We start from the raw sequence: 24,214 nt of genomic DNA on the forward strand, positions 1-24,214 counted from the left end.
TTTTTAGATACAGAGGAACCAATATTTGTAATGTGCTTGTGCCAAGAGAGATAAGAAGTCAGGGTAATCCCCAAAAGAGATATATCATTTTGCCTAGAAATCGGACTGTCACCAAAGATAAGCATAGCAGCAGAAGAATCCTTTTTGCGAGATATAAGACAAGACTGAGTTTTAGAAGGGTTGAAATCAACTAAGTTGTCTTTGCCCCACTAGAGAATTACCTGAAGATCGGCATTTAAGGAATTGGTAGCAGATTTTCGAGAAGTTAAAGCTGATTGAGCAGCGCAAGATTTCTCAAAATGTAAAGTGAAATGCAATGTGCTATCATCAGCAAAACTATGGATAGGATTTCCAGTCAATGGAAGAAGGTCATTAATATACAACAGGAAAAGAGTGGGGAAAAGAACTGAACCTTGGGGAATACCAGCATTAGTGGAGACGTTAGAAGACAGAGAGCCATCTACCATCACCCTCAGAGAGAAAACTGAATAACCAATTACAAAAAACAGTTGGCAAACCATAAGATGGAAGCTTGTTTAGAAGACCCTTATGCCAAACACGATCAAAAGCCTTTGAGATGTCAAGAGCAACTGCTTGTGTTTCACCAAACCTTTCCATTGAATTAGTCCATGAATGGGTAACATAATCCAGAATATCACCAGTGGATCGACACTGATGGAACCCATACTTGCGATCATTGATCAGGCGGAAGGTTTCTACGTAGTTAAAAGTTGGCAGTTAATTGGTTTCTCCATTACTTTAGAGAGAGTAGAAGTGATTGCAATGGGACGATAATTGAATGGGAGGGATTTGTCACCCTTTTTAGGAACTGGCTGGATATGAGCAAATTTCCAAGCAGAAGAAAAAACACCTTTGGAATAAGACAGTGAAAAAAGCAGCAAAGAAGAGGAGTAAGTTCAGGAGCACAGGTTTTGAGAACAAGTGGAGAAATACCATCGGGACCTGGAGCTTTCTTAGCATCCAAATTCGTCAAAATCCTTTTGACCTAAGACCACAGGAGGCATTGAATGGAGCTTGTTGGGAATGGTGGGATGTGTTTTACCAAGATCATTAATACATGATTTGGAAGAAAAATGGGATGCTAGCAGGTGAGCTTTATCCTTGGCTGAAGTGACAACAGAACCATCTGGTTTTGACAGAGGTGGGAGCAGAGATGAGCAAAAGTTGCGGCCAATAGCTTTGGCAAGAAACCAGAATGCTCGGCTATCATTAGGGCAAGAAACAAGTATTCTACTCTTAGCGGGTTCACATTCCAGTTTGGATTGATTAATAACTGCTTTACAATTGTTGCGAGCTTTGGTGTAGGCAGAAATGAAACTGAAGAATTAGAAACAAGCCAATTACGATATGTAACATTCTTCTCTTGAACAGCCTTAGCACATGTATTGGAAAACTAAGGTTTATATTAAGGAAGAGATTTTAAAGTGGAGTGTAGGATAAAGCATTCCATTCCTGCAAGAATAATTTCACCTGCACGATCTGAGCAGACATTGATGTTAGTAGTTTTGAAACAGTAATCCGACGAAGGAAAAGAAGAAAAGAAATCTCGCAGATCATACCATTTTGCATTCTTGTAATGCCAAACAACACGAGGTTGGGAATAGCCATGAGATAAAGGCTCCATTGGAGAAGAGACAATCACCAAGTTGTGATCTGAAGTGCCTAAAGGACCTCTCACTTCGACTTGTACTTAGAAGGGTTGTTTGTAACAAAAAGATCAAGAGTGTTGGCTGTATGGTTAGGATTGTCCGGTATTCTTGTAGGTAAATGAACAATCTGTGCAAGGTCATTAGTAATTGCAAAAGCCTCAGCATCTCGACCAGCTGTGTCTGTGTGACTAGAAAATGGAAGTCAGCTGGAGTTGTGAACATTAAAATCAACAAGGAAAATTACCTCACTGTTAGGAAATTTGGACTGGAGAAAGTCGAGTTGAAAAGAGAAGAAGTCAAAGAGCTCCAAGTGATTAATGGAGTTGGGAGAACGGTAGAGACAACAGATGAATTTGACACAATGAGGTAGAGAGATTTTAAGATAAAGAAGATCAAAGAGAGGAGATTCCAAATTGCCAAGTCTCTGACAGGGAATATCAGAACGGACATATGCACAATTACCACCTTTGAGGCGAAAGGAATCATACAGTGAATAATCTGGGTATCTGAGATGAGCAGTAGTTGAATCAAGCGATAACTGAGATTCTGTCAGAAAAAGTACATGTGGTTTGGCAAAGTGGAAATGGACATCGTTGAGATTAGAATTGAGACCACATATTTGTGAAATGAATTAGGAAGTGTTTGGGAGGTTTAGATCTTTTCGCAGATAAGCTTCCTCTATTAGTTTGACAATTCGTGGTGTATTCAATAGTAAGAAAAAGTGGGTGGGGACATGCTATATGAAGTAATGAAATTTTTGGATATGGAGTACACGATAAGAATATACCCAAATCCTTTACATAATGTGGCCTTGACAATACTCCCCGCATACACACTACTCGGACTGACTCCCTTCAGTCACTGTCTGGCAGAGTAGAGGTAACAAGATTATACACTAGTTGATCCGGAAGCCTCCTAGAGAGTTACCAATAGGTTCGGTCCAGTGTACTAATTAGCAGCCGGCCTTCGAACACTGTTTTAGAGCTGTACCCTCGAAATGTGAGGAATATTGGATCTCACCACGATGTTCATCATAACCTCAAAGGTCGTCAATCATACTACATGATGGAAGAGATGGGGAAGGGTTGACCGGAACTTAGCTCTAGAGACTAAACATGGGTTCCACCACTTCAAGCCTCCAATAAGCAAAGTGGTGGTATTGCACCGATTGATGAGAGTCATCTACCACCTAATACTGCATGGTAACATAGAGAAGCGGCATTCCTCCATGTGTTGCGGGCGCCACACCTCGACCCCTGCTTATGTTGGTTCACACCTGGGTGGTCACCCACCATGTACTTGTGCATGGAGGTTTACTAACAGTCCCACCATCGTGAAGGTGCAAGCAGAGGATTTGGTTGTCACAGACCATCCGGACTTTGCATAAATTGGGTCCACTTGACTTGAGTGTCACCCGAATATCAGTTCCATCAGCGTTTTAGACTCCCAGGTAGCAAGTACAGCTTGTCTGGCATATCTGAGAGAATGTATGTGACAGCCTCAAGGACCAGTGGTGCTTGATGTTCTTCTAAAAATATTTTTAGAAGTCGCTTATTTAGGAATCTAGCAATAAAATGGTAAATGACCTTAACAATGAATTTGTGACATCCTATAATATCTTTTTGATCTTTCATTGCCAGGTGAGCAGGAGCAGCAGTGCGTAGCACACGCTTCTTGATTAGACCGGGGTTCGAGCCCGTGACCACCAAATACGGAGGATGCGGAAAGGTCGGGGAATGACTACCACATATCCCCAGAGCAATATGGCTTTAGTTGCTTATGCTCCTGTTTATTTGTTTGTTTGTTTGTTATTTGGTTTTTAGGAGCATTAGCAACTAAGGCCATATTGCTCATGGGATATGCGGTGGTCATTTCCTGACCTTTCCGCATCCTCTGCATTTGGTGGTCACAGGCTCGAACCCCGGTCTAATCAAGAAGCGTGTGCTACGCACTGCTGCTCCTGCTCATCTGGCTACGGAGGTGCCCCCCCTATGCTCCTAAAAACTAAATAACAAACAATGATCTTTCATTTGTGAACACAAGGCCCTCAATATGAATAAAACAGTGATAATGCACAAAATTAGGTATCCTTTCATCTCTGTTAAGATTAGCAATAAGGCCTTTGTTTTTTCCTGTCGTTGAAGGCACACCATCGGTAACAATTCATACAAATTTACTTTGATCAGTTGTGCACTATGAGGAATTTCATAAGTGCATCATATACATCTTTTCTAGTTGAATGACCATTAAGTGGCAAAATAGCTAAAAAGTCATCTTCACGTCTGCCATCATATTGAATCAAACAAACAAAGCACATGAGTTGTGATATGCCTGAAACATCAGTCGGCTCATCAAGAGCTAGTGAAAAAAATACACAACTTTCGATTCTATGTAATAATTCATTGAATATTACATCTGACAGTTTATGAACTCGATTTGAAACTGTATCATTACTCAAAGGAATATTTTTGCTGAAGCTAATCAAGGTAGATCTCTGTTTTTCTAGTAAGCACTTCTAATGATGACACTACATATTTTTTTTATTATTTCACCACTAGTGTAAAGCATTGAATTCTTTGCTGTTATGTTTGATAAAATAAATGAAACTTCATTCTCTAACACTTTACTTTACTACTATTAGCTTGACCTAAATTTAAAATATTTTTCTATCTTTCAAGTTTCTTTTTTCCTTCTTGAAGTTTAGTTTTTATAATATCACTAAATTTGGGAAAAGGTTCCTGAAAATTCCTATGGCATTTTTGGTCTTTCACAATTCAACTTCCGATAGCCAGTCAAACATGCCTGACATAATAAGCAAATTACACCAGTTCCACTACTATTATCAAATAATCATATTCCCAAGAGGACTGAAATGCATACTTTTTTAATTTTTTGTTTCTTGGCATTTGAAACATGTAGGTCTAAATCAGATGACTGCGAAGGTAGTGTTAATGCATCATTTTTTTCCTCATTATGTTTGTTTGTTTCTTTTGAAAAACTTATCCATTTTGAAAAGGTTTAGTAACTTTAGTTAAATCTGTTAAAAGAAAATATATTTAAGCATTTGAACACAAAATCAAAAGATTTGTTACTATAACACTTTCATCACCCTTAAAGTCAGCACTATACATATACAGTACCTATTGCAACAGCGCAACTGAGCGTAACCTGGCAGAAACCTGTTCTAACCTGATAAAAGAGAAACTGAGAATCGCATGAGGCAGTATCCTCGGTTTGTAGCGACACTACAGCAACAATAATCGTACTTTCAACAAAGTATTTTGTAAAAATATTTCTTACTAAATTACAAAATATTTCCAAGAGAAACATCGATAACAGTGCGTTTTAACTATCAAGTTCTTATCATACATCATGAATGCAGTGGAGGCAAAACAGCTTATAAAGCTGTTTTCGTTTTTATTTCTAAGAAGGTTGGAGAGTATCTCTTAGAGAAAATAAAATTTCTTTTTATTATGAGCCTGTTATGTAGGCTTAATTAATAAGCGTATCTACCGAGGTTCTTGATAGGACGAAGGTAAATCTATCTGGCGGCCACTTGCATGTTTTCTGTTGAAGTCAAGTTCTGTATCCACTGTAGGCTACCAAATTCTATAACATTAGTATATGATTCTATACCATTTCGTAGAATATGAGACGGGTGAAAAAAATTATTTGCTAGCATAGGTTGGCATGTATTTTTGTAGAATATCCAGAAAGTTGAGAAATAGAGAACACCTTTTTTATTTACAAAAATTTATATATAAAAACTTTTTAGCTTAAGTGAAGGTGCTAGCGAGCACTCATTTAAGATCAATCACAAGCAAAATTTATTTTTTAAGCAGCCCAGTGGTGCTCTCGAGCACCAGGTTAAGAACCCCTGCTCTAAAGTTTTCTTCCTTAAATCTTTTGATTCCAACTTCCTTGAACTACAGTGATGTATACAGAATAAAAGACCTCTGCCAAAAGCCAAGGACAAGAAGCGATCAGAGGGCAGAGCCCCCCAGTTATTATTATTACTAGTAGTGCTTGTATAAAATTCCTTTACATAGTTAACAATAATATTTGGTGGCATAAATTTTTATAAGAAATTAATTCAGCTAACTTCTAGGTCCCCCCCCCCCATTTCCAAATGGCATGTGATGCTTTTTAAATATATGTGATGTGTTTACCTTAAAAAGGTTGGCCAGCCTTCTTCTTATAGAGTATGCCACCAGTTACCAACTATGCCAATGTTGATACTTAGTTATGTTTCTGTAATAGTAATTAATTTATAATACAATTGATGATGTAGATTAAGTCTGAACTGTGCTTAAGTAATAGTAAAATTCACATTGATAGTATTCTTATGAATATTTTTAGCTTTATTTATCGATTATTGATGCCATTTTTTGTTTATTTATTATATATTTTAAATTTTATATTTTCTGTTACACACTAAGCAGTTTGTTCTGTGGTGCAGCAAATAATTTTTTTATTCTTCACAAAGTTCTGAAAACTTCCACATAGAATGCTAACTTGTAGCTGACTGTAACATTTGATTATTTTATAGCAAAAGATCTAAAGCAGATTTTCGAAACAGCTGAATCCTGCTGTCCACAAATACAAAATACAATAGGATCAAAATTATCCTTAATTACTAATTTAAATCTTTAATACTGTTTTTTATGAATTATTTATGGTAAAATGTTCGAAAAGAACTCTGATTTCTAGATCATTGAAAAAAATTATTCAATATGTTTAACATTTTTAACATAATTACTGAGTTACTATGTTTTGAGTTTTGGTTTTTAATGTGTTTAACAGTTAAGGCATTAAAAACTAATTGTAGTTGTAGTGCTGAAACAGATTCTAAATTATCCAGAATTTTTGATTATTCAGAAACTCTTAAATACCATTGGAGCTGGATAAACAAGAGTTTATTGTTTGCATCTTTTACAAGTTATTTTAAGTTTATCTGCAATTGAAGTAATATCAATGAAAATTCATCAATTATCCAATACAAAATAAGACCATGTGAACACACAAGTGGCTTAAAAAATTTTTGCTAATGTTGATAGATGCAACAGATGTCAAAAGACTGCTGATTATTGATGTTGTGGAAGTGGAAAGAAAAGTAATGGTACCAAAATATTACACAAGACCAGCAAAAATATTCACGGAAGCTTATTGAAGGATAATGAGGAGTATCTGCTTCTTTATGAATATACCAAGTCCCTACAGCATGATTCTCAATAAATTGAATGGAAATTGTATTTCCATCCAATTTATTGGGAATCATTTTTTATTTTAAATGAAATATAAAGGTAAATACGAAAGAAATTACCTTTCTTTCGTATTCTTTCCCTTGGAGAAGAAATTAGATTGACATTTACATTTTGTTAGTTCTGGTGTCAACTGAGTTTGTGTCATTGAATTAGTAGAGTTGTTAACTGAGTCATGGGTGTAACTCTGGAATAAAATTTTGAATAATGTCTGCTGGTTAAGCTTCCCTATATTTTCTGCATGATTGCCACACAGAAAATAACTGAAAATGATAACAGATGTCATATCACTGATTCAAATAGGTAATTATATGACTTAGCCTGGACTAAGCAGTAAATGTGCTAAAACCTTTTGCAAAAATTTTGCTTGAATCATTGCCAAAATGTCATTGCTTGTAGTGGCATGGCATTGTCATGGATTATGAGTATGTATGTTTTCTGCAATCCATCTTTTTGAAAAATGAGTCTGAGACTTTTTTGCGGCAGACTTTTTTAGCCCTTAATCTTATATGTATCAAACTACTATACTCTCATATTGTGAAATTCACAGTTGGGTTGTCAGCTGTCGTACCATTGGGGTGCCTACCCACTCACTGACAAGGGGCCAGATAGCCCTGAAATAGCTGTCTGGGTGACTCACTGAGAATAAGTAACAATAGTCTTATCTATTGGGAAAGCATTATTTATTCGAGATATAATGAGATAGGTGACTCATTTTCAAGGAATTCACAATATGAGATGTTATGTCATGATGCCATTGCACAACTCTAGCTTCTTTACTGTATAGAAATTATCCTAGTTTGTGTGTATAGAAATTATGCTATTGCATTAATTTATATGAACTTAAAAATTTATAATAATTATATTAATATATATATATATTTGATTTATTTAAATATGCAGCTTTGGAGTAACTACTTTATTCTAGCAGTAGCCTTCCTTACACAGCCATCCTTACAATTGGAAAACTTCTCAGAGTTGAAACGTGAAAAAATATTAGCAAAGTAAGTAATTATAAAACCAAATCTTGGAATAATATTTTAATAATAATTGCTGTGCTTCCAGTTTTTTAGTAAATTAAAGAGCAATTTGTTTTAACTGTAAGCTAAATTAATTTACGTGGCAATCCCATAAATAGTACAACATCAATAATTTACTCTCTTAAAAAATTTTGTTTTTAAATAAATTATCTCTTTATATGAATGAAATTGTGGTAGTACTAATGTTAGAATTTGATGAAATGCATAAATTTCCTAAATTTTACTATAATATAATACAAAGACAAATTCTGTGTACTAAGATTTATCATAAAAATGCTAATGTAGGTTTATATTTGCATTTTGGAGATGTTTTAAATTCTGTACAGTGGGACCATCTGTTGATATTACCAACAGCAAAATACCTAAATGAATCTCAGATGAACTTTCTTTCCTTTCCACACAAGAAACTAATTGGATGCTGTGAAATGGTAAATGTAGTGATTTCCATTAATACTCTTGTAATGGAAATCACTGCATTTATGTTACTATAAATACAGAAATTACCATTCAGTCCCCCTGTTGTCAGAGAGCAGAAATAAATAATCTCTGTCACAGAATAAACTGGGGATACCCTATATCATTAATTAATAGCATTAAAAATTATATTCTTACTGAATATTATATATTCTGAACAGAATATTGAAAATCCTATTTCTAGGAAACAATTTGCACACTTCATTTCTTTCTGATATGCAAAATTAAATGTTGTTTTCTGTATTGGCAGATATATCATAGAAGGAAACCATTATGTCTAATAATAGTTATATATCTTGTCTAGTGCTTCTGTTGCATTTCCATTTATCAAGGGTCAAATTTCTGCGCTCAAATTTTTGCTATGACCAGCAATTAGTTTAATCTACTAAATCTAAGGTAGAGCATCCAGTCGACATAACTGACCAGTGCAATGTTTTTGGTGTGACATAAGCCCTAGGAAAACAAAAATGCGAGTAGTAAGGTGTTATAGGCTTAGTGATTGATTAATATAATTAACAGTTATACAGAGAAATAGTGGGCCAGTAAATCAGAATATCTTCTAATGGGGGATTTTTAACTTTCCAGATATTGACTGGAACTTGTGAGTTTGTCACTTTGACAAGAATTTTGTGGATTTATTGGACGACTGCTTTCTACAATAGCATACAGAGACTACAAGAGGAGAAGCAATACTCCTGATTTCATTATCAGCAGAAATTCTTCATGAATCTATTATTAATGTTATTATTATTGTTTTTTTTTTTTTTTTATGTGAACCCCAAACACGAGAGGTATTAGAACCTATAGTACTTAGTACCATGCTTGGTTTGGAGGTTGAGAAGACGAAAGAAGATATTTGTTGACATTGGACTTGATCGTCTGTAGACTGTAATTTTCACGAAATACGTATGAAGGAAGGTTGTTCCAGAAAACGGCAGTTGAATGAATAAACAAGGAAGATGAAAAGTTGGTTCTGTGAGTTTGAAGTTGGACAGTAAATGGATGTTGGCTGGTGGTGGCATGTGTTTGGACTGTTTTGAAAGAGAGAGCAGGAATTACAGAAGCTAATTCAGAAGAACAGTGCCCATCGAAGTATCTGTAGAAGAGGCATGCAGCAGAAACAGTACGTCTATGAGACAGCGAGTGGAGAGACTCTGTTAGAGATGAATCATTAATTAACCAAATTGCCCTCTTCTGAATGGAATCAAGAAGCCTGAGAGAGGTTTTGGGGGCACAACCCCAGATGTGGGAACAATATTCCATGGCAGGGCGGATTTGCGATTTATACAGAGTGAGCAGCTGTTTGGAAGAAAAATAACGCGAGAGCGAAAGGGAAAACCAAGTTTTTTAGATGCAGAGGGAGCAATATTTGTAATGTGCTTGTCCCAAGAGAGATTAGAAGTCAGGGTAATCCCCAAAAGAGATATATCATTTTGCCTAGAAATCGGAGTGTCACTAAAGATAAGCATAGGAGCAGAAGAATCCTTTTTGCGAGATATAAGACAAGACTGAGTTTTAGAAGGGTTGAAATCAACTAAGTTGTCTTTGCCCCACTGGAGAATTACCTGAAGATCGGCATTTAAGGAATTGGTAGCAGATTTTCGAGAAGTTAAAGCTGATTGAGCAGGACAAGGTTTCTCAAAATGGAAAGTGGAATGCAATGTGCTATCATCGGCAAAACTATGGATAGGATTTCCAGTCAATGGAAGAAGGTCATTAATATACAAGAGGAAAAGAGTTGGGGGAAAGAACTGAACCTTGGGGGACACCGGCATTAGTGGAGAAGTTAGAAGACAGAGAGCCATCTACCATCACCCTCAGTGAGCGATTAGAGAGAAAACTGGATAACCAATTACTAAAAACAGTTGGAAAACCATAAGATGAGAGGTTGTTTAGAAGACCTTTATGCCAAACACGATCAAAAGCCTTTGAGATGTCAACAGCAACTACTTGTGTTTCACCGAACGTTTCCATTGAATTAGTCCATAAATGGGTAACATAAGCCAGAATATCACCAGTGGATCTACACTGACAGAATCCATACTGCCGATCGTTGATCAGGCGGAAGGTTTCTAGGTAGTTTAAGAGTTGGCGGTTAAATGATTTCTCCATTACTTTAGAAAGAGTAGAAGTAATTTCAATGGGACGATAATTCGATGGGAGGGATTTGTCACCCTTTTTTGGAACTGGCTGGATATGAGCAAATTTCCAAACAGAAGGAAAGACACCTTTGGAATAAGAAAGTGAAAAAAGGCGGTAAAGAATAGAAGTAAATTCAGGAGCACAGGTTTTGAGAACAAATGGAGAAATACCATCAGGACCTGGAGCTTTCTTAGCATCAAGATTCATCAAAATCCTTCTGATATCCTTTTGACGGAAGACCACAGGAGGCATTGAATGGAGCGTGTTGGGAATGGTGGGAGGTGTTTTACCAAGATCATTAATACATGAGCTGGAAGAAAAATGGGATGCTAGCAGGTCAGCTTTATCCTTGGCTGAAGTGACAACAGAACTATCTGGTTTAGACAGAGGTGGGAGCAGAGATGGGCAAAAGTTGCGGCCAATAGCTTTGGCAAGAGACCAGAATGCTTGGCTACCATTAGGGCAAGAAGCAAGTTTTCTGCTCTTAGCCTGTTCAAACTCTAGTTTGGACTGATTAATAACTGCTTTACAATTGTTGCAAGCTTTGGTGTAGACAGAAAATGACACTGAAGAATTAGAAACAAGCCAATTACGATATGCAACATTCTTCTCTTGAACAGCCTTAGCACATTTATTGGAAAACCAAGGTTTAGATAAAGGATGAGATTTTAAAGTGGAGTGTGGTATAAAGGATTCCATTCCTGCAAGAATAATTCCATCGACACGATCTGAGCAAACATTGCATCAGTTTTGAAACAGTAATCCGACCAAGGAAAAGAAGAAAAGAAGTCTCGCAGGTCATCCCATTTTGCATTCTTGTAATGCCCAACAACACGAGGTTGGGAATAGCCATGAGATAAAGGTTCCATTGGAGAAGAGACAATCACCAGGTTGTGATCTGAAGTGCCTAAGGGAGCTCTCACTTCGACCGTGTACTTAGAAGGGTTGTTTGTGAGAAAAAGATCAAGCGTATTGGCTGTATGATTAGGATTGTCCGGTATTCTTGTAGGTAAATGTACAATCTGTGCTAGGTCATTAGTAATTGCAAAAGCCTCAGCATCTCGACCTGCTGGGTCGGTGTGACTAGAAAATGGAAGCCAGCTGGAGTTGTGAACATTAAAATCACCAAGGAAAATTACCTCACTGTTAGGAAAGTTGGACTGGAGAAAGTCAAGTTGCAAAGAGAGGGAGTCAAAGAGCTCCAAGTGATTAGTGGAGTTGGGAGAACAATAGAGACAACAGATGAATTTGACACAATGAGGTAGAGAGATTTTAAGCCAGTTAAGATCAAAGAGAGGAGATTCCAAATTGCCAAGTCTCTGACAGGGAATATCAGAACGGATATATGCATAAGTACCACCTTTGAGGCGAAAGGAATCATACAGCGAATAATTTGGGCATCTGAGATGAGCAGTAGTTGAAATCGACTGATAACTGAGATTCTGTCAGAAAAAGTACATGCGGTTTGGCAGACTGCAAGTGGAAATGGACACCATTGAGATTAGAATTGAGATTAGAATTGAAATGAATTAGGAAGTGCTTAGGAGGTTTAGATCTTTTCGCAGATAAGCTTGCTCTATTAGTTTGACAATTCATGGTGTATTCGATGGTAAGAAAAAGCAGGTGGGACATGCTGTATGAAGTAATGAAATTTTTGGATATGGCGTACACGTGGTAAGCATATACCCAGATCCTTGACATAACGTGGCCTCGACAATGCTCCCCGCATACACTACTCTGACTCCCTCCAGTCACTATCTGGCAGAGTAGAGGTAACAAGATTATACACTAGCTGATCCAGAAGCCTCCTAGAGAGTTACCAATAGGTTCGGTCCGGTGTACTATCTAGCGGCCGGCCTGCGAACATCGTTTTAGAGCTGTACCCTCGAAATGTACGGAATATTGGATCTCGCCACGACGTTCATCATACCCTCAAAAGTCATCAATCATACTGCATGATGGAAGCAGTAGGGAAGGGTTGACCGGAACTTAGCTCTAGAGACTAAACATGTGTTCCACCACTTCAAGCCTCCAATAAGCATAGTGGTGGTATTTCACCGGTTGATGAGAGTCATCTACCACCTAGTACTGCCTGGTAACATAGAGGGTCGGCGTTCCTCCATGTAGTGTGGGCACCACACCTCGACCCCTGCTTACGTTGGTTCACACCTGGGTAGTTATCCACCATGTACTTGCGCATGGAGGTTATACTCAGGATTACTAACAGTCCCACCATCGTGAAGGTGCAAGCAGAGGATTTGGCTGTCACAGACCATCCGGACTTCGCCGAAATTGGGTCCACTTGACTTGAGTGTCACCCGAATATCAGTTCCACCAGCGTTATGGACTCCCAGTAGCAAGTACAGCTTGTCTGGCATATCTGAGAGAATGTCTGTGACAAACTCAAGGACCATTGTGGATTATTGTGTGACACAGAGCGAAACGGAAGACAGAATAAATAATAACAGGTCTGATACTAATTATAAAACACACACATATATTAAATACATACAGTATAAAAGCTTTCGGTTATTATGGTAACCTTCATCAGTCAAACTGACAGTTAAGTGTTGAACATGAGGGCGTGTGCTGCCAGTCATGTATATGAAACTGGGTGATGTAATAGTTAATTGTTTGATGTTGAAGCTTGTGGCTGTAACATATGTGAATGTTGCCAACGTTTGTCATTCATCAAAATGGTTGCTTTAATGATAGGATGGAAAAGACATCCACTGCTTCTGTTGACTGAGATATTAGAGCATGTGATGTTCGACTCCAACCAGGCACATCGCCGGTAGTGGCGCGACCTATCTAAAATCACAACATTGCAGTGCTGGTCAATGTCGTGGCGGGTTGACTAGAAGTGTTCGGCAATGGCCAAAAGAAGAATAATTAAAAACTTACATAGTTTTTAATTATTCTTCTTTTTTTATTTCGATGACAACCAAGAATTCAATGTGTACACTTCTGTTTCCTTGCGCCCATTTAACTCAGTCAACTTTTACTCACTTCCCTCCCTTTTAATTTTTCAATTTAACAATTCAACGTAAACACTAACCACGCTACCTAAGTAAACCATCGCAGATTAATTTCAAGGTGAGTACCGCTTTTTAAGCTTTCGCTATTCTTTTCTAGTCTATTAACACGGTACTTGAAGATTTCTAAAAACTTCGTATTGTCTCTATTTAACAAATTTCTGTCAGGTGTACCAATTTTCTATTTTCCTCAGAGGATAGCGATCCTCCAAATTCACTTCTCCAGGATTGGCACATACCCTGTATCATGTGAAATGGCAACTCTTCACAATCTGGATCAATGCAGTCATCATCAAGTAGCAATTGATTTCCATCTAAATTGTTTTCTATAAATTTCTGAATTAAGTTAACACAGCTACTGGAGATTTTACCATGCATACGAATTATGTGTTTATGAATATCAACATTCACTGTTCTTAATTTCAAATAAAACTTCCTTCGCAATGGTTATGTTAACTGTTGTAATTTTTCGAATTCTGATGCATAACTAATATATATATAGCAACATTAATGCAGTTATGAAAAACATTTTGTCGTTTTCCAGCTGCCTTTCATCGGCTGGAAAACGAGGACATATACTTTGATATCATAATGAACAACTGGTTGATCAGATATAGTACCATGAGAATGAATGAAGGAAATATTTTCATAGACCACACAAAACTCCTAATGATTGCATATACAGGCAGTTCTCACTTTACGAGTTCCTGGGTTTACGTTTTTTTTTTTTTTTTTAAAAAGTATCAAATATCAACAAAATCGAAAATATGAACATTAATTGCAAAAAATGAATGTATAAGTATAGTGTAAAAGCATCAGTACTGATGCATCAAGCTTGAGGCCTATGCCCTAAACGCTTTATAGTCTAAAAAATGAATGTTAAATATTCATAAATACTGCATTTCAAACTACGCACGTAGCTATACAATACAGCTGCACAATATTAATCCGTTCTAGAGACACCATCGTATTATGAAAATATCGTAATGTGAACCCAATAACACATTGTTTTTTGGTAATTCGTTCCACGATCTTCGAAGTTGAAATTTTCGTTATATAATTCTCTAAAAGGTCATTTTTATAGTGCACATTGTATTAGTTACCAATTCAAATCACTAAAATGCATTACACTTTTATCGTTATCATATGTTCTGTTATAAGAACCAATTTTGAACGCCTTTGTGACATTTTTCTAAAGCACATTTCTGGAGGTCACGACCATAAAACAGTGAAAACAATTTGCACTTTCCGGTTTATTGGGCTTTTCTGTTACTGCAAGAAATTATAAATGGGTAGTAAACTCAATGTTATTGCATTTGCGAAAATACCGATAGCTGGAATTGTGTTGTTTTTTGCGTTATTATGGTGAAATGTGTTTCCCCTTTACTGAAATCTTCAATTGTATAAAAAACATATAAATTTTCAGAATTTTCTCTTCATTCTTTTTTTTAAGCTTCGTAAACTTGTTTACGAAACTTGTTCGCACACTAGGAATGAATTAACTCATAAAGTCGAGAACTACCTGTATTGACTTTTCCAGCTTTCGAAAGTTTCTTCTTTATTTCCTTCTACTTCAGATTGTAAATAAGAAGGCAGCAAGGCTGTGTGAAGTTTTATACATTTTAGACTTTCAAATCGCCCTCTTGAGAGAGCATTTCTGAGCGTATGCAACACCTTTAATTTTTTTATTCACGAAAACTAACAGTAATCTAAAAACTTGTTCATTAAAAAACATATTTTGAAAAAATGTATATCTCCTTTAGAAAAAAATCTGGCATTTCGTGTTGATAATGCCTGTTACATTAAGCCTAAAAACTAGAGTTATAATAGAAGAGGTGACAACACACATAATATTATTAAAACTTTATTGTTCTTGACATCTGGTTAATTTGTGTGGTGAAAAGCAGTGGTGGGGGTAGGCTGCTGCCTTTCTCTGAGAGTGGGTGAATATTTGGATGATATTTTCTTCTATTTAAAAAGAAATGCTAAAAGAAAGACATTCAAACAGTTTCAGTCAATGGGCCACTGAAGCAAAAAAGGTTTTGAAGCACATGTTCACATTGTCTTTGAATAAATGTTTAACTAGACTAATAAAACGGTCAAGTGTCACAAGTAAGTGAGTAGCTCTGACTCATTGGCAGATCCAGTTCATGCAGATCCAAAGAAATTTTGAAAAAAAGTCAAATTAATGAAATTCTCAAGAAAAGAACTACTGAATGAGATTTATGCTGCAAGAAATCTTAGAGTTCAAGCAAGGAGGTAATTGTTGCTAGGTAATCTGCAAGGATATCTCTAGGTATATTTCTTACAGATTACCTGCATGTACTTATACACTTGCATAAAGTCTGCTCATTTTCCTCTCTTGCAGTTCAAGTAAAGTGTTTTTCCCTCAAATTTTCCATTCTTTGAAATTGAACATAATTCTTCAATCAGGTATGCCTCAGCTGAGGTCATCTTGTCGTGTTATAATTTGTAAGGCAAGCACTTGCTAAATTTTTCACTTTTATTTTTGGAAGCTGAATACCAAAGCAAACTAAATGAATGGTGATTCTGACTAATTCGTAGATAGTTCTAATGCTATATTCATGGAGAGTTTAAAAAAAAAAAAAAAAAAAAAAAAGCGGGTAAGATGAAATTCTGTTCTTTTATTCAGTGAGGAAATATTTTATTACTGCATGTGACTACATGGTTATCAAGTTCCAAATGAAAAATGTTCTTAGAAATGTTAGACATTCTTATAAATGCCAATGTAGCATAAATATAGTAGCAGAGCAAGAGAAGACCCATTCTGCATGAGCAGAGGGACTCACATGGAGATAAATATTTACAGTACAGATGAGAATAAAATATAGAAAATATCAAACATCCAATGAATACATTACAACTAGTTTAAAACAGTAGTATACACACATAATGGCATAATTGAAAAATATTACAAGACATTGATACATTGTTGTCTGGCAACAGTCATTACAAGAAGACACACTGAGCATCCCTTAAACAGAGCATATCAGTAGTAATTTTTGAGCACCGTTCCTTATTCCCAATGCATATGTACATATGCAAGAAGACAAATTCAGCCAAAATGAGAAGAAAACCCAAAAAAGTCTCTGCCTTCCCTAATCTAGTAAGAAAATGAAGCCTGTATTTTGTTAACATTATGTAATTTTGTGTTGTTATTATTGTTATTTGTTATTTTTAGGAGCATTAGCAACTAAGGCCATATTGCTCCGGGGATATGCGGTGGTCACAGGCTCGAACCCCGGTCTAATCAAGAAGTGTGTGCTATGCACTGCCGCTCCTGGCTACGAAGGTGCTGGAATTTTGTGCATGCGTGTGTGTGTGTGAGAGAGAGAGAGAGGAGAAGACTGGGATTAGTGTCAGCTTAGTCTGATCATTATTAGATAATTAACAATCTGCTGCTTTTTGAAACTGAGAGGTTGGCAGCTGTATATTATCTCCACTTCACATAACACTTCCTCTAAAAGTCAGACAAAAATGGTGAGTTTTTACTATCTGTGGTGAATTTCTTAATCTTTCAGAAACAAACTTAGAAGGAATTTTTGTGTGTTCTCAATGAAGGAAATTGACTTCAGATGAACAGATAAGTTTTATGAATTCTGATTTCTAAGAGTTAGCATGTATATGTTTATATATAATGATAGTGTATAATATTTATTTTGCAGTATTTATTTTTAGGTATTCAGATATGAGGGTTTTGATGGGCTTTCAAATATTAGCAATGTGGGATAAATTAGGTAAGCAATTACATATCTGTTTTATTTATTTTTATAATTTTTTTTTCTGAACGTGTTTTAGACTGTACCTTCAATTATCACAGATTATGCTTTTTATCTTTGTAGTAGTATACCTCTAAATATTTGAAAAGGAAATATAATGTAAATTATGCCACATTAAATTGAAAAAAAAACAAAAACACCTTGCATGTGTACTCTGTATGCACGAAAGATGTTTTATGTGAAAACATCTTTGACGAAAATCAGTAACGTTTTAAAATTGAACAGCTAGAACCAAATTCATGAACAATGTAATGTTTTATGCTCATGCCCGCTACATACTCTACCGAATCAGTGTTAGCAACATTAGCATCATACTTCAATCTGAAATATTTAGTATGAATGATGTAATGTTTTATGCACACGCCCGTTACTCTACTGAATCAATGTTTGTAAGAGGTTAGCAAAATCCAAGCCAATAGCCTAATTACCCATTTGATTGTAGCCATTTGTTGAATAGTATGATTGCAACAATACAAGTATTTGTATTTTTGCAATCCACATTTTTTGTTACATTCCATTGTTAGGTGCCACTATAGATGTTTTCACATCAATAATTTTCTGATTAGTGAAAGGGACTGAATGCCACACTGCTATATAGCCTTTGTGTTCAATAATGCCGAAGTCAAATGCAGAGCATTGTCAAAAGTATCAAGCAAGCCAATCTAATAAAATAAAGATATAGGTATCAAGTGTGAAAGAACGACAAAGACTATCGCGATTGCATAAAAGACAAACAAAAAATCAAGCAAATGGATTTAGCAGTGCCTTCAACCATCAATGGCACTCCATCTAACAATGATGTACCCGAAGTGAGTATTAATTATGTACAACGGAACATTTCTCCAATTGCTGAGAAGATGAGTTTAAATAATGAAGCTACTTTTCCTTGTGCAGGTTACTATTTACATAAGAACGCACATTGAGAGTTTGAAAGGATATTTATGAAAAATGATTTCTGTTCTGTATTGCTACATTTGCAATTGTCTATGGTTCGAAAATGACATAAAGAAACCAGCTGCTAAAGATGCATCATTGATACACACTGCATTTCCCAATGTTGATGTCAATGGGATCATTGTGTGATCATTGGAGTAAAGTCAGAGTCTGCTGACGAGGCTACTAGTGACGGTCGTGTTCAAAGCCGCTAAGTGGATTTTTCTTATTTATTGATTTGAAATTATTGTTTTTCTAAAACTTTTGATTTAAATTTAGTAGTATAACATTATTTTGCGATTTTTTGATTAATTTGGTGTATTTATTCTTTACTCGGCCTTGTAAAAGTATCGGTAAGGGTTTCCACGTGTTCGTAACTACCGTTACCGTTAGTAACTTTCCCGCCATTGTGATACCGTAGGTTATATGCCGTACTAGATAGCGTTAGTTGAACTTCGTTAGCAGTTAAATTGTACGTTTAAATAAATACATATAGATTACAAACGTAATATAATTAATAACATAACATAATTAATTAATAAATTAATAGAATCATGACTCAGACCAGAGCAGCAAAGCAAAAGGCTCAAGCTAATGGAAGTGCTGTGGCTCAGAGCAGAACTGAGGGGGGGCAGTTGTCCTCTGACTCACAGCCTTATAAAATGCACTGTTTGCTTGATGTTTGCAGAGCAATCGGGTACGGGACATGATACTGCCAAGGGGATGTCTTTGTGTGTGCGCGATGCAAGGAGTGTATCGATATCAGGCAACAACTCGGCGTTCTTGTGGGCCTATATGAGAGCTTGAAGGACAGGGTGGATGCCCTCGGAGAAACTAAATTGAGGGGCCCATCAAGCTCTCAGCTGCCCACATCAACGCCAGAGCTTGCACTTGGGCATCACGTGACACAGAGACAACCCCTAAGGCAGAATGCGCTGGTCCCGAAGGAACTAGTAGTTGTTGGTGACTCTATTGTCAGAGAAACGGGGAACATGCTTTGTAAAAAAGATAGGTGGAACAGGACCAGGGTATGTCTGCCAGGGGCAAAGGTTGATGACGTTGTAGAGCGAATATCATCTTTTAAGGGCACAAAAGGTGATATAGTTGTACACGTTGGCACTAATAATATTAAGAGTAGGAGACCGGCAGAATTACTTAACAAGTACAGGTCACTGTTGAACAAAAGCCGAGAATTAGGGTTGAATTTGAAAGTGTCTGCAATTCTGCCCAGACACGATAGGAGGGAGTATATGATGAGAGCCTTGTCGATCAATTCGGCCCTGGAAAGATTGTGCAAGGCTCAAGGGGTAGAATTTTTTTCAGCCTGGACTGTACTTGTTAACAGGAGAGATTGTTTCTACAGGGATGGGATACACTTAAATAGAAAGGGTGCAAGAATATTTGCTGATGCTATCGAGGCAGTGTTAGGTGGGTCGGAAAACTGCTAGCTTGGGGGGAGACAAAGACCAATAGATTAACAGTAGCCACTGGCAGAGGTGAAAGAGATTCTTGCACTGCTTCTATTAGAATGAGCAGAAGCCTGAAAAACAAGATGCATGGTGTTTCAGAGACTGCTGGGAGTCATTGCGGTACAAGTAAACACATGGGTTGTGTTAGGGTAGCTAAGAATAGAAACAGGTGCAGGTATACTTGCGTGTACACCATTGCTAGGAGTTTAGTAAATAAATTTGATGAATTTGAGGTATTGCTCAAAACATCGAAGGCAGATATTGTTGGGATATCAGAGACGTGGTGTCACACAGATATAAGGGATGCAGAACTGCAATTTGGGGAGTACAAAGTCTACAGAAAGGATAGACAGGATAGGAAGGGAGGTGGGGTTATGTTATTAGTTAAGAAACACATAAAAACCAAGGAAGTGAAGCCAGTCGACATCGCTGGACAGTGCAGTGTGGAGTCAGTTTGGTGTGACATAAACATTGGGAGATCAAAATTGAGAGTAGGAGTGTGCTATAGGCCTAATGACTCTGATGAGTATAATAAGGAACTGTACAGGGAAATAGAGTGGGCCAGTAAATCAGAGTGTCTTATAATGGGAGATTTTAATTTCCCAGATATTGACTGGAATTTGGGGGCTGGTTACTCACACACTAGCAGGACTTTTGTGGATTTATTGGATGATTGTTTTCTACATCAGCATGTTCGGGAGGCAACTAGAGGGAGTAATACTCTTGATTTGATTATCAGCAGTGATTCTTCATGCATTAAGAATCTGCAGATAAATGAACCACTAGGTGGCAGTGATCACAGTGTGCTGAAGTGGGATTTACTCAAAGAGGTAACTACCATTAGGGGTCAAGGGAAGGGTTATTGCTTTCGTAAAGGCGACTACGATGGACTGAGACAGTATTTAAATTCTATACAGTGGGACCAACTGATGATGTTACCAACAGCAAATTCAAAATGGGAAGCATTCAAAGACCTTATCTTGGAAGCTACTAGGCTTTACATACCAACTAAGAAATATTGTTCAAGGTTTAGGCCAAAATGGATGTCAGATGAACTAATGAGGCATATGGCAGAGAAGAAAAATGCATGGGATACATACAAATTAACACATGACACAGAAGCCTATGATAGATACAAGTTGATATGCAACCAAGTTACAAAGGAGGTTAGGCAGGCGAAGGCAGATTACGAGAAATCCTTGGCAAGGGATGCAAAGAAAAACAGCAAAGAGTTCTTTACTTATGTAAACTCTAGAAGGAAGGGGATGAATCAGATTGGTCCACTTGATATTGATGGGTCAAGTATTGATGATCCTGCTCAGGTAGCTAACAAACTAAATGAATATTTTGCATCGACATTCACACATGAGGAGTTATTCAGCGTGGCGAATGCCAGAGGTGTATTCAACTCTAGCAGTAAGCTACAGAATCTTGAAATAACTGGGAGTAAAGTGGAGGAGAAACTGTTGAAGATAAACACAAGAAAGGCACCCGGGGTGGATGGGATCTATCCAGTTATATTAAAGGAGGCAGCAAAGGAAGTAAGCAAACCCTTAGCCATAATTATGAGAGCTTCCTTGGACTCAGGGGAGGTACCCATAGACTGGAAATGTGCAAATGTGACCCCAATTCACAAAGGAGGATCAAAGGCTGACACAAGTAATTATAGACCTGTGAGCTTAACTTCTGTTCCAGGAAAATTAATGGAGGCACTGGTTAAAGAAGCACTGCAGGATCATTTAGACAAGACTTCAGTTATAACTCAGACACAGCATGGTTTTGTTAAGGGGAAGTCTTGCCTGACCAACTTGATTGGATACTATGATGCAGTCACAAAAGAACTGGATGCAGGGAATAACTTTGATATTATATACTTGGATCTTAGAAAGGCTTTTGATACTGTTGCACATGGAAGACTGCTACACAAATTGGAGCAGTGTGACATTGGAGGCAAATTGCTGCTATGGATAAAGGGGTGGTTGAGGGGGAGAAGACAGAGAGTGGTAATCAATGGACACTGCTCATCGTGGACTGATGTTATTAGTGGAGTCCCTCAGGGCTCAGTGTTGGGTCCATTATTGTTTTCTGTATTTATAAATGATATTGATGATGGTATATCGGGCTTAATGTCCAAGTTTGCAGACGATACAAAGGTTGGCAGGGTTGTCAAGGACACTACTGACACTATGCTGCTGCAACAGGATCTGGAAAAGTTGAGCAGATGGGCTGAGAGGTGGCAAATGAAGTTTAACATTGATAAATGTAAAGTACTACACATGGGAAACAGCAACCCCAGAGCAACGTATCAACTCTGTGGTACTACACTGACAGTGGTAGAGAATGAAAGGGACTTGGGGGTGGTTGTGCAGGCAGATATGAAGTTCTCTGAGCAGTGCAGACGGGCTGCAAGAGTAGCTCATGGAGTATTGTCAATGATATACAGGAATTTTTCCAGCAGGGATAAGGAGGTGATTATTCCATTGTATAAGGCGATGGTCAGGCCACACCTAGAGTACTGTATACAGGTCTGGAGACCTCATTTCAAGAAGGATGTAGAGCTGCTGGAACGAGTACAGAGAAGGGCAACAAGATTAGTGAATGGAACAAAGGGGTGCTCTTACGAAGAAAGGCTTAAGTTTTGCAAATTACAGTGTCTGGAGACTAGGCACCAGCGAGGTGATCTGATAGAGGTGTATAAAGCCTTGAATGGTTTAAGCATGCTCAATGCTGATGGGATTCTTCCTCTAGCTCAGAAAAATCACCTGAGAGGGCATAAATTCAAATTGAGGAAAGACAGATGTAGGATAGACGTGTGGAAATTTGCCTTTAGCCAGCGGGTGGTTGGTTGGTGGAACAGACTTCCATCCCTTGTGGTGGAGGTTGATAGCCTAAATAAGTTTAAGGCTCAGCTGGACAGGTATTTTGAACGAACAGAGGGGTGAAGTGGAAGTGGTTTTTTTTTTTTTTTTGGCTGATGCTGCATAAGCTTGCTTTCTTGCATCAAATGCCTCTACTAATGCTAATGCTAATAACTGCAGAGGATCAGTTCAGAACAACTGTTCCAGCACTATCTAAGTCAAATGCTTTGTCCACCCAGAAATTCCATTGCATTTACCGAAGTTGGAGTTGGATTTAGTGAAAAAGAAGCTTATTTCTCTTCATTTACATTCATGCAAATATGACATCTGAGACACGCATATGGACAATACAACATTCTGGGCCAAGTGATCAATGAGCCTGTTTCCATCGACACAATGGTCCATCGCTTGCCAAGGGAGATTGACTGAAACAGGCACATTAATCACTTGGCCCAGAATGCTGTCTTGTCCATATACGTGTCTCAGGCACTTTATTTGTGCATATAAAATGCAAGAAAATACACAAGTCCTGCTATTTGATCAGGTTATTAAGAAAGTGAGTGGTTAAAGCATGGCTTCAATATTTGGTCAACATGTTTCTCTATCGATTATGTCAAATCACGATAGATTAGTCATTCTTTGATGACAGTCAGGAAATTAATTTGGATAAATACAACATAAGTGAAGTGGTTCTGATCAAGGAAAGTCTCATCACCCAACAGCAAACATTTTTGTGGAGTGACGATAAATATCTTAGACTCACCCCAGGAGAAAATAACATACTGCAGAGCTTACTGTTTGACGAACTGCCTTTCCCAGCATTTCTCTTGGATAATTCAGAACGTTCAGAGACAGTTTATGTGTGACTGCATTCATGAAGGCAATGAGCAAGCTCAGATTATCTGACAGACACTGTGTTACCCCATATCATCTCCTTTACATAGCAGTGAAGATAATGAGATTTAGAATGAGTGACTCTTTGATGATGGCTTTCAAATACATTGGTAAAGATACAAAACTGACCCAAAAGCAAGTTCAATCCAAAGAATACATTAACAGCTCTATCGAAAACAATTTGGTCTTCCTAAGGACAATTCCAAACTCAACCTACTACTGGACTCAACATAAATGCGATCTCTTTGCTATGATTAGACAGCTCCGTAAACTTACAATATTCTTGACTCTGAGTGTCAATCAAATCGGTTGGCCGCACATGCTTCAGCTATTATACAAGTTACAAAATAAGGGGCTCGCAGGTTCAGTTCAAGCCTCGGGCTTGGATCAGAGTAGAAAATGCAAAAACCTTGGGAGTTGCATTATGGCCACAGAAGCCGATGCGCCAACAACTACCAAAAAAAAAAAAAAAACAGAGTAAGGGGTGCGATATTAGTGAAAATGATGTGAATGACATGAACTTCATACAAAAGGCGATGCTAGTGAACAAAGATGCTGTAACTTGTGCGATATATTTCAAGAAGATTGTGGATGTATTTAGGAAAATATTGCAGTTGAAACATTATAGCCTGTTTGGT

General features: G+C 37.4%; 1 protein-coding gene across 1 annotated transcript in view; it reads left to right on the top strand.

Annotated features, from left to right (window-relative positions):
• spg (dedicator of cytokinesis spg) overlaps positions 1-24,214 on the top strand; it is a 916,969-nt gene that overhangs the window by 571,010 nt on the left and 321,745 nt on the right. The window contains exons 29-30 of the mRNA XM_090372306.1: positions 7,835-7,935; positions 17,322-17,380. Coding sequence (XP_090228432.1) covers positions 7,835-7,935; positions 17,322-17,380 — 160 coding nt within the window. The remainder of the gene's footprint in view (positions 1-7,834; positions 7,936-17,321; positions 17,381-24,214) is intronic.

Source organism: Mastigoproctus giganteus, chromosome 4 (genome assembly GCF_048544385.1).
Source record: "Mastigoproctus giganteus isolate SK-2022 chromosome 4, ASM4854438v1, whole genome shotgun sequence".
NCBI classification, from domain to species: Eukaryota; Metazoa; Arthropoda; class Arachnida; order Uropygi; family Thelyphonidae; genus Mastigoproctus; species Mastigoproctus giganteus.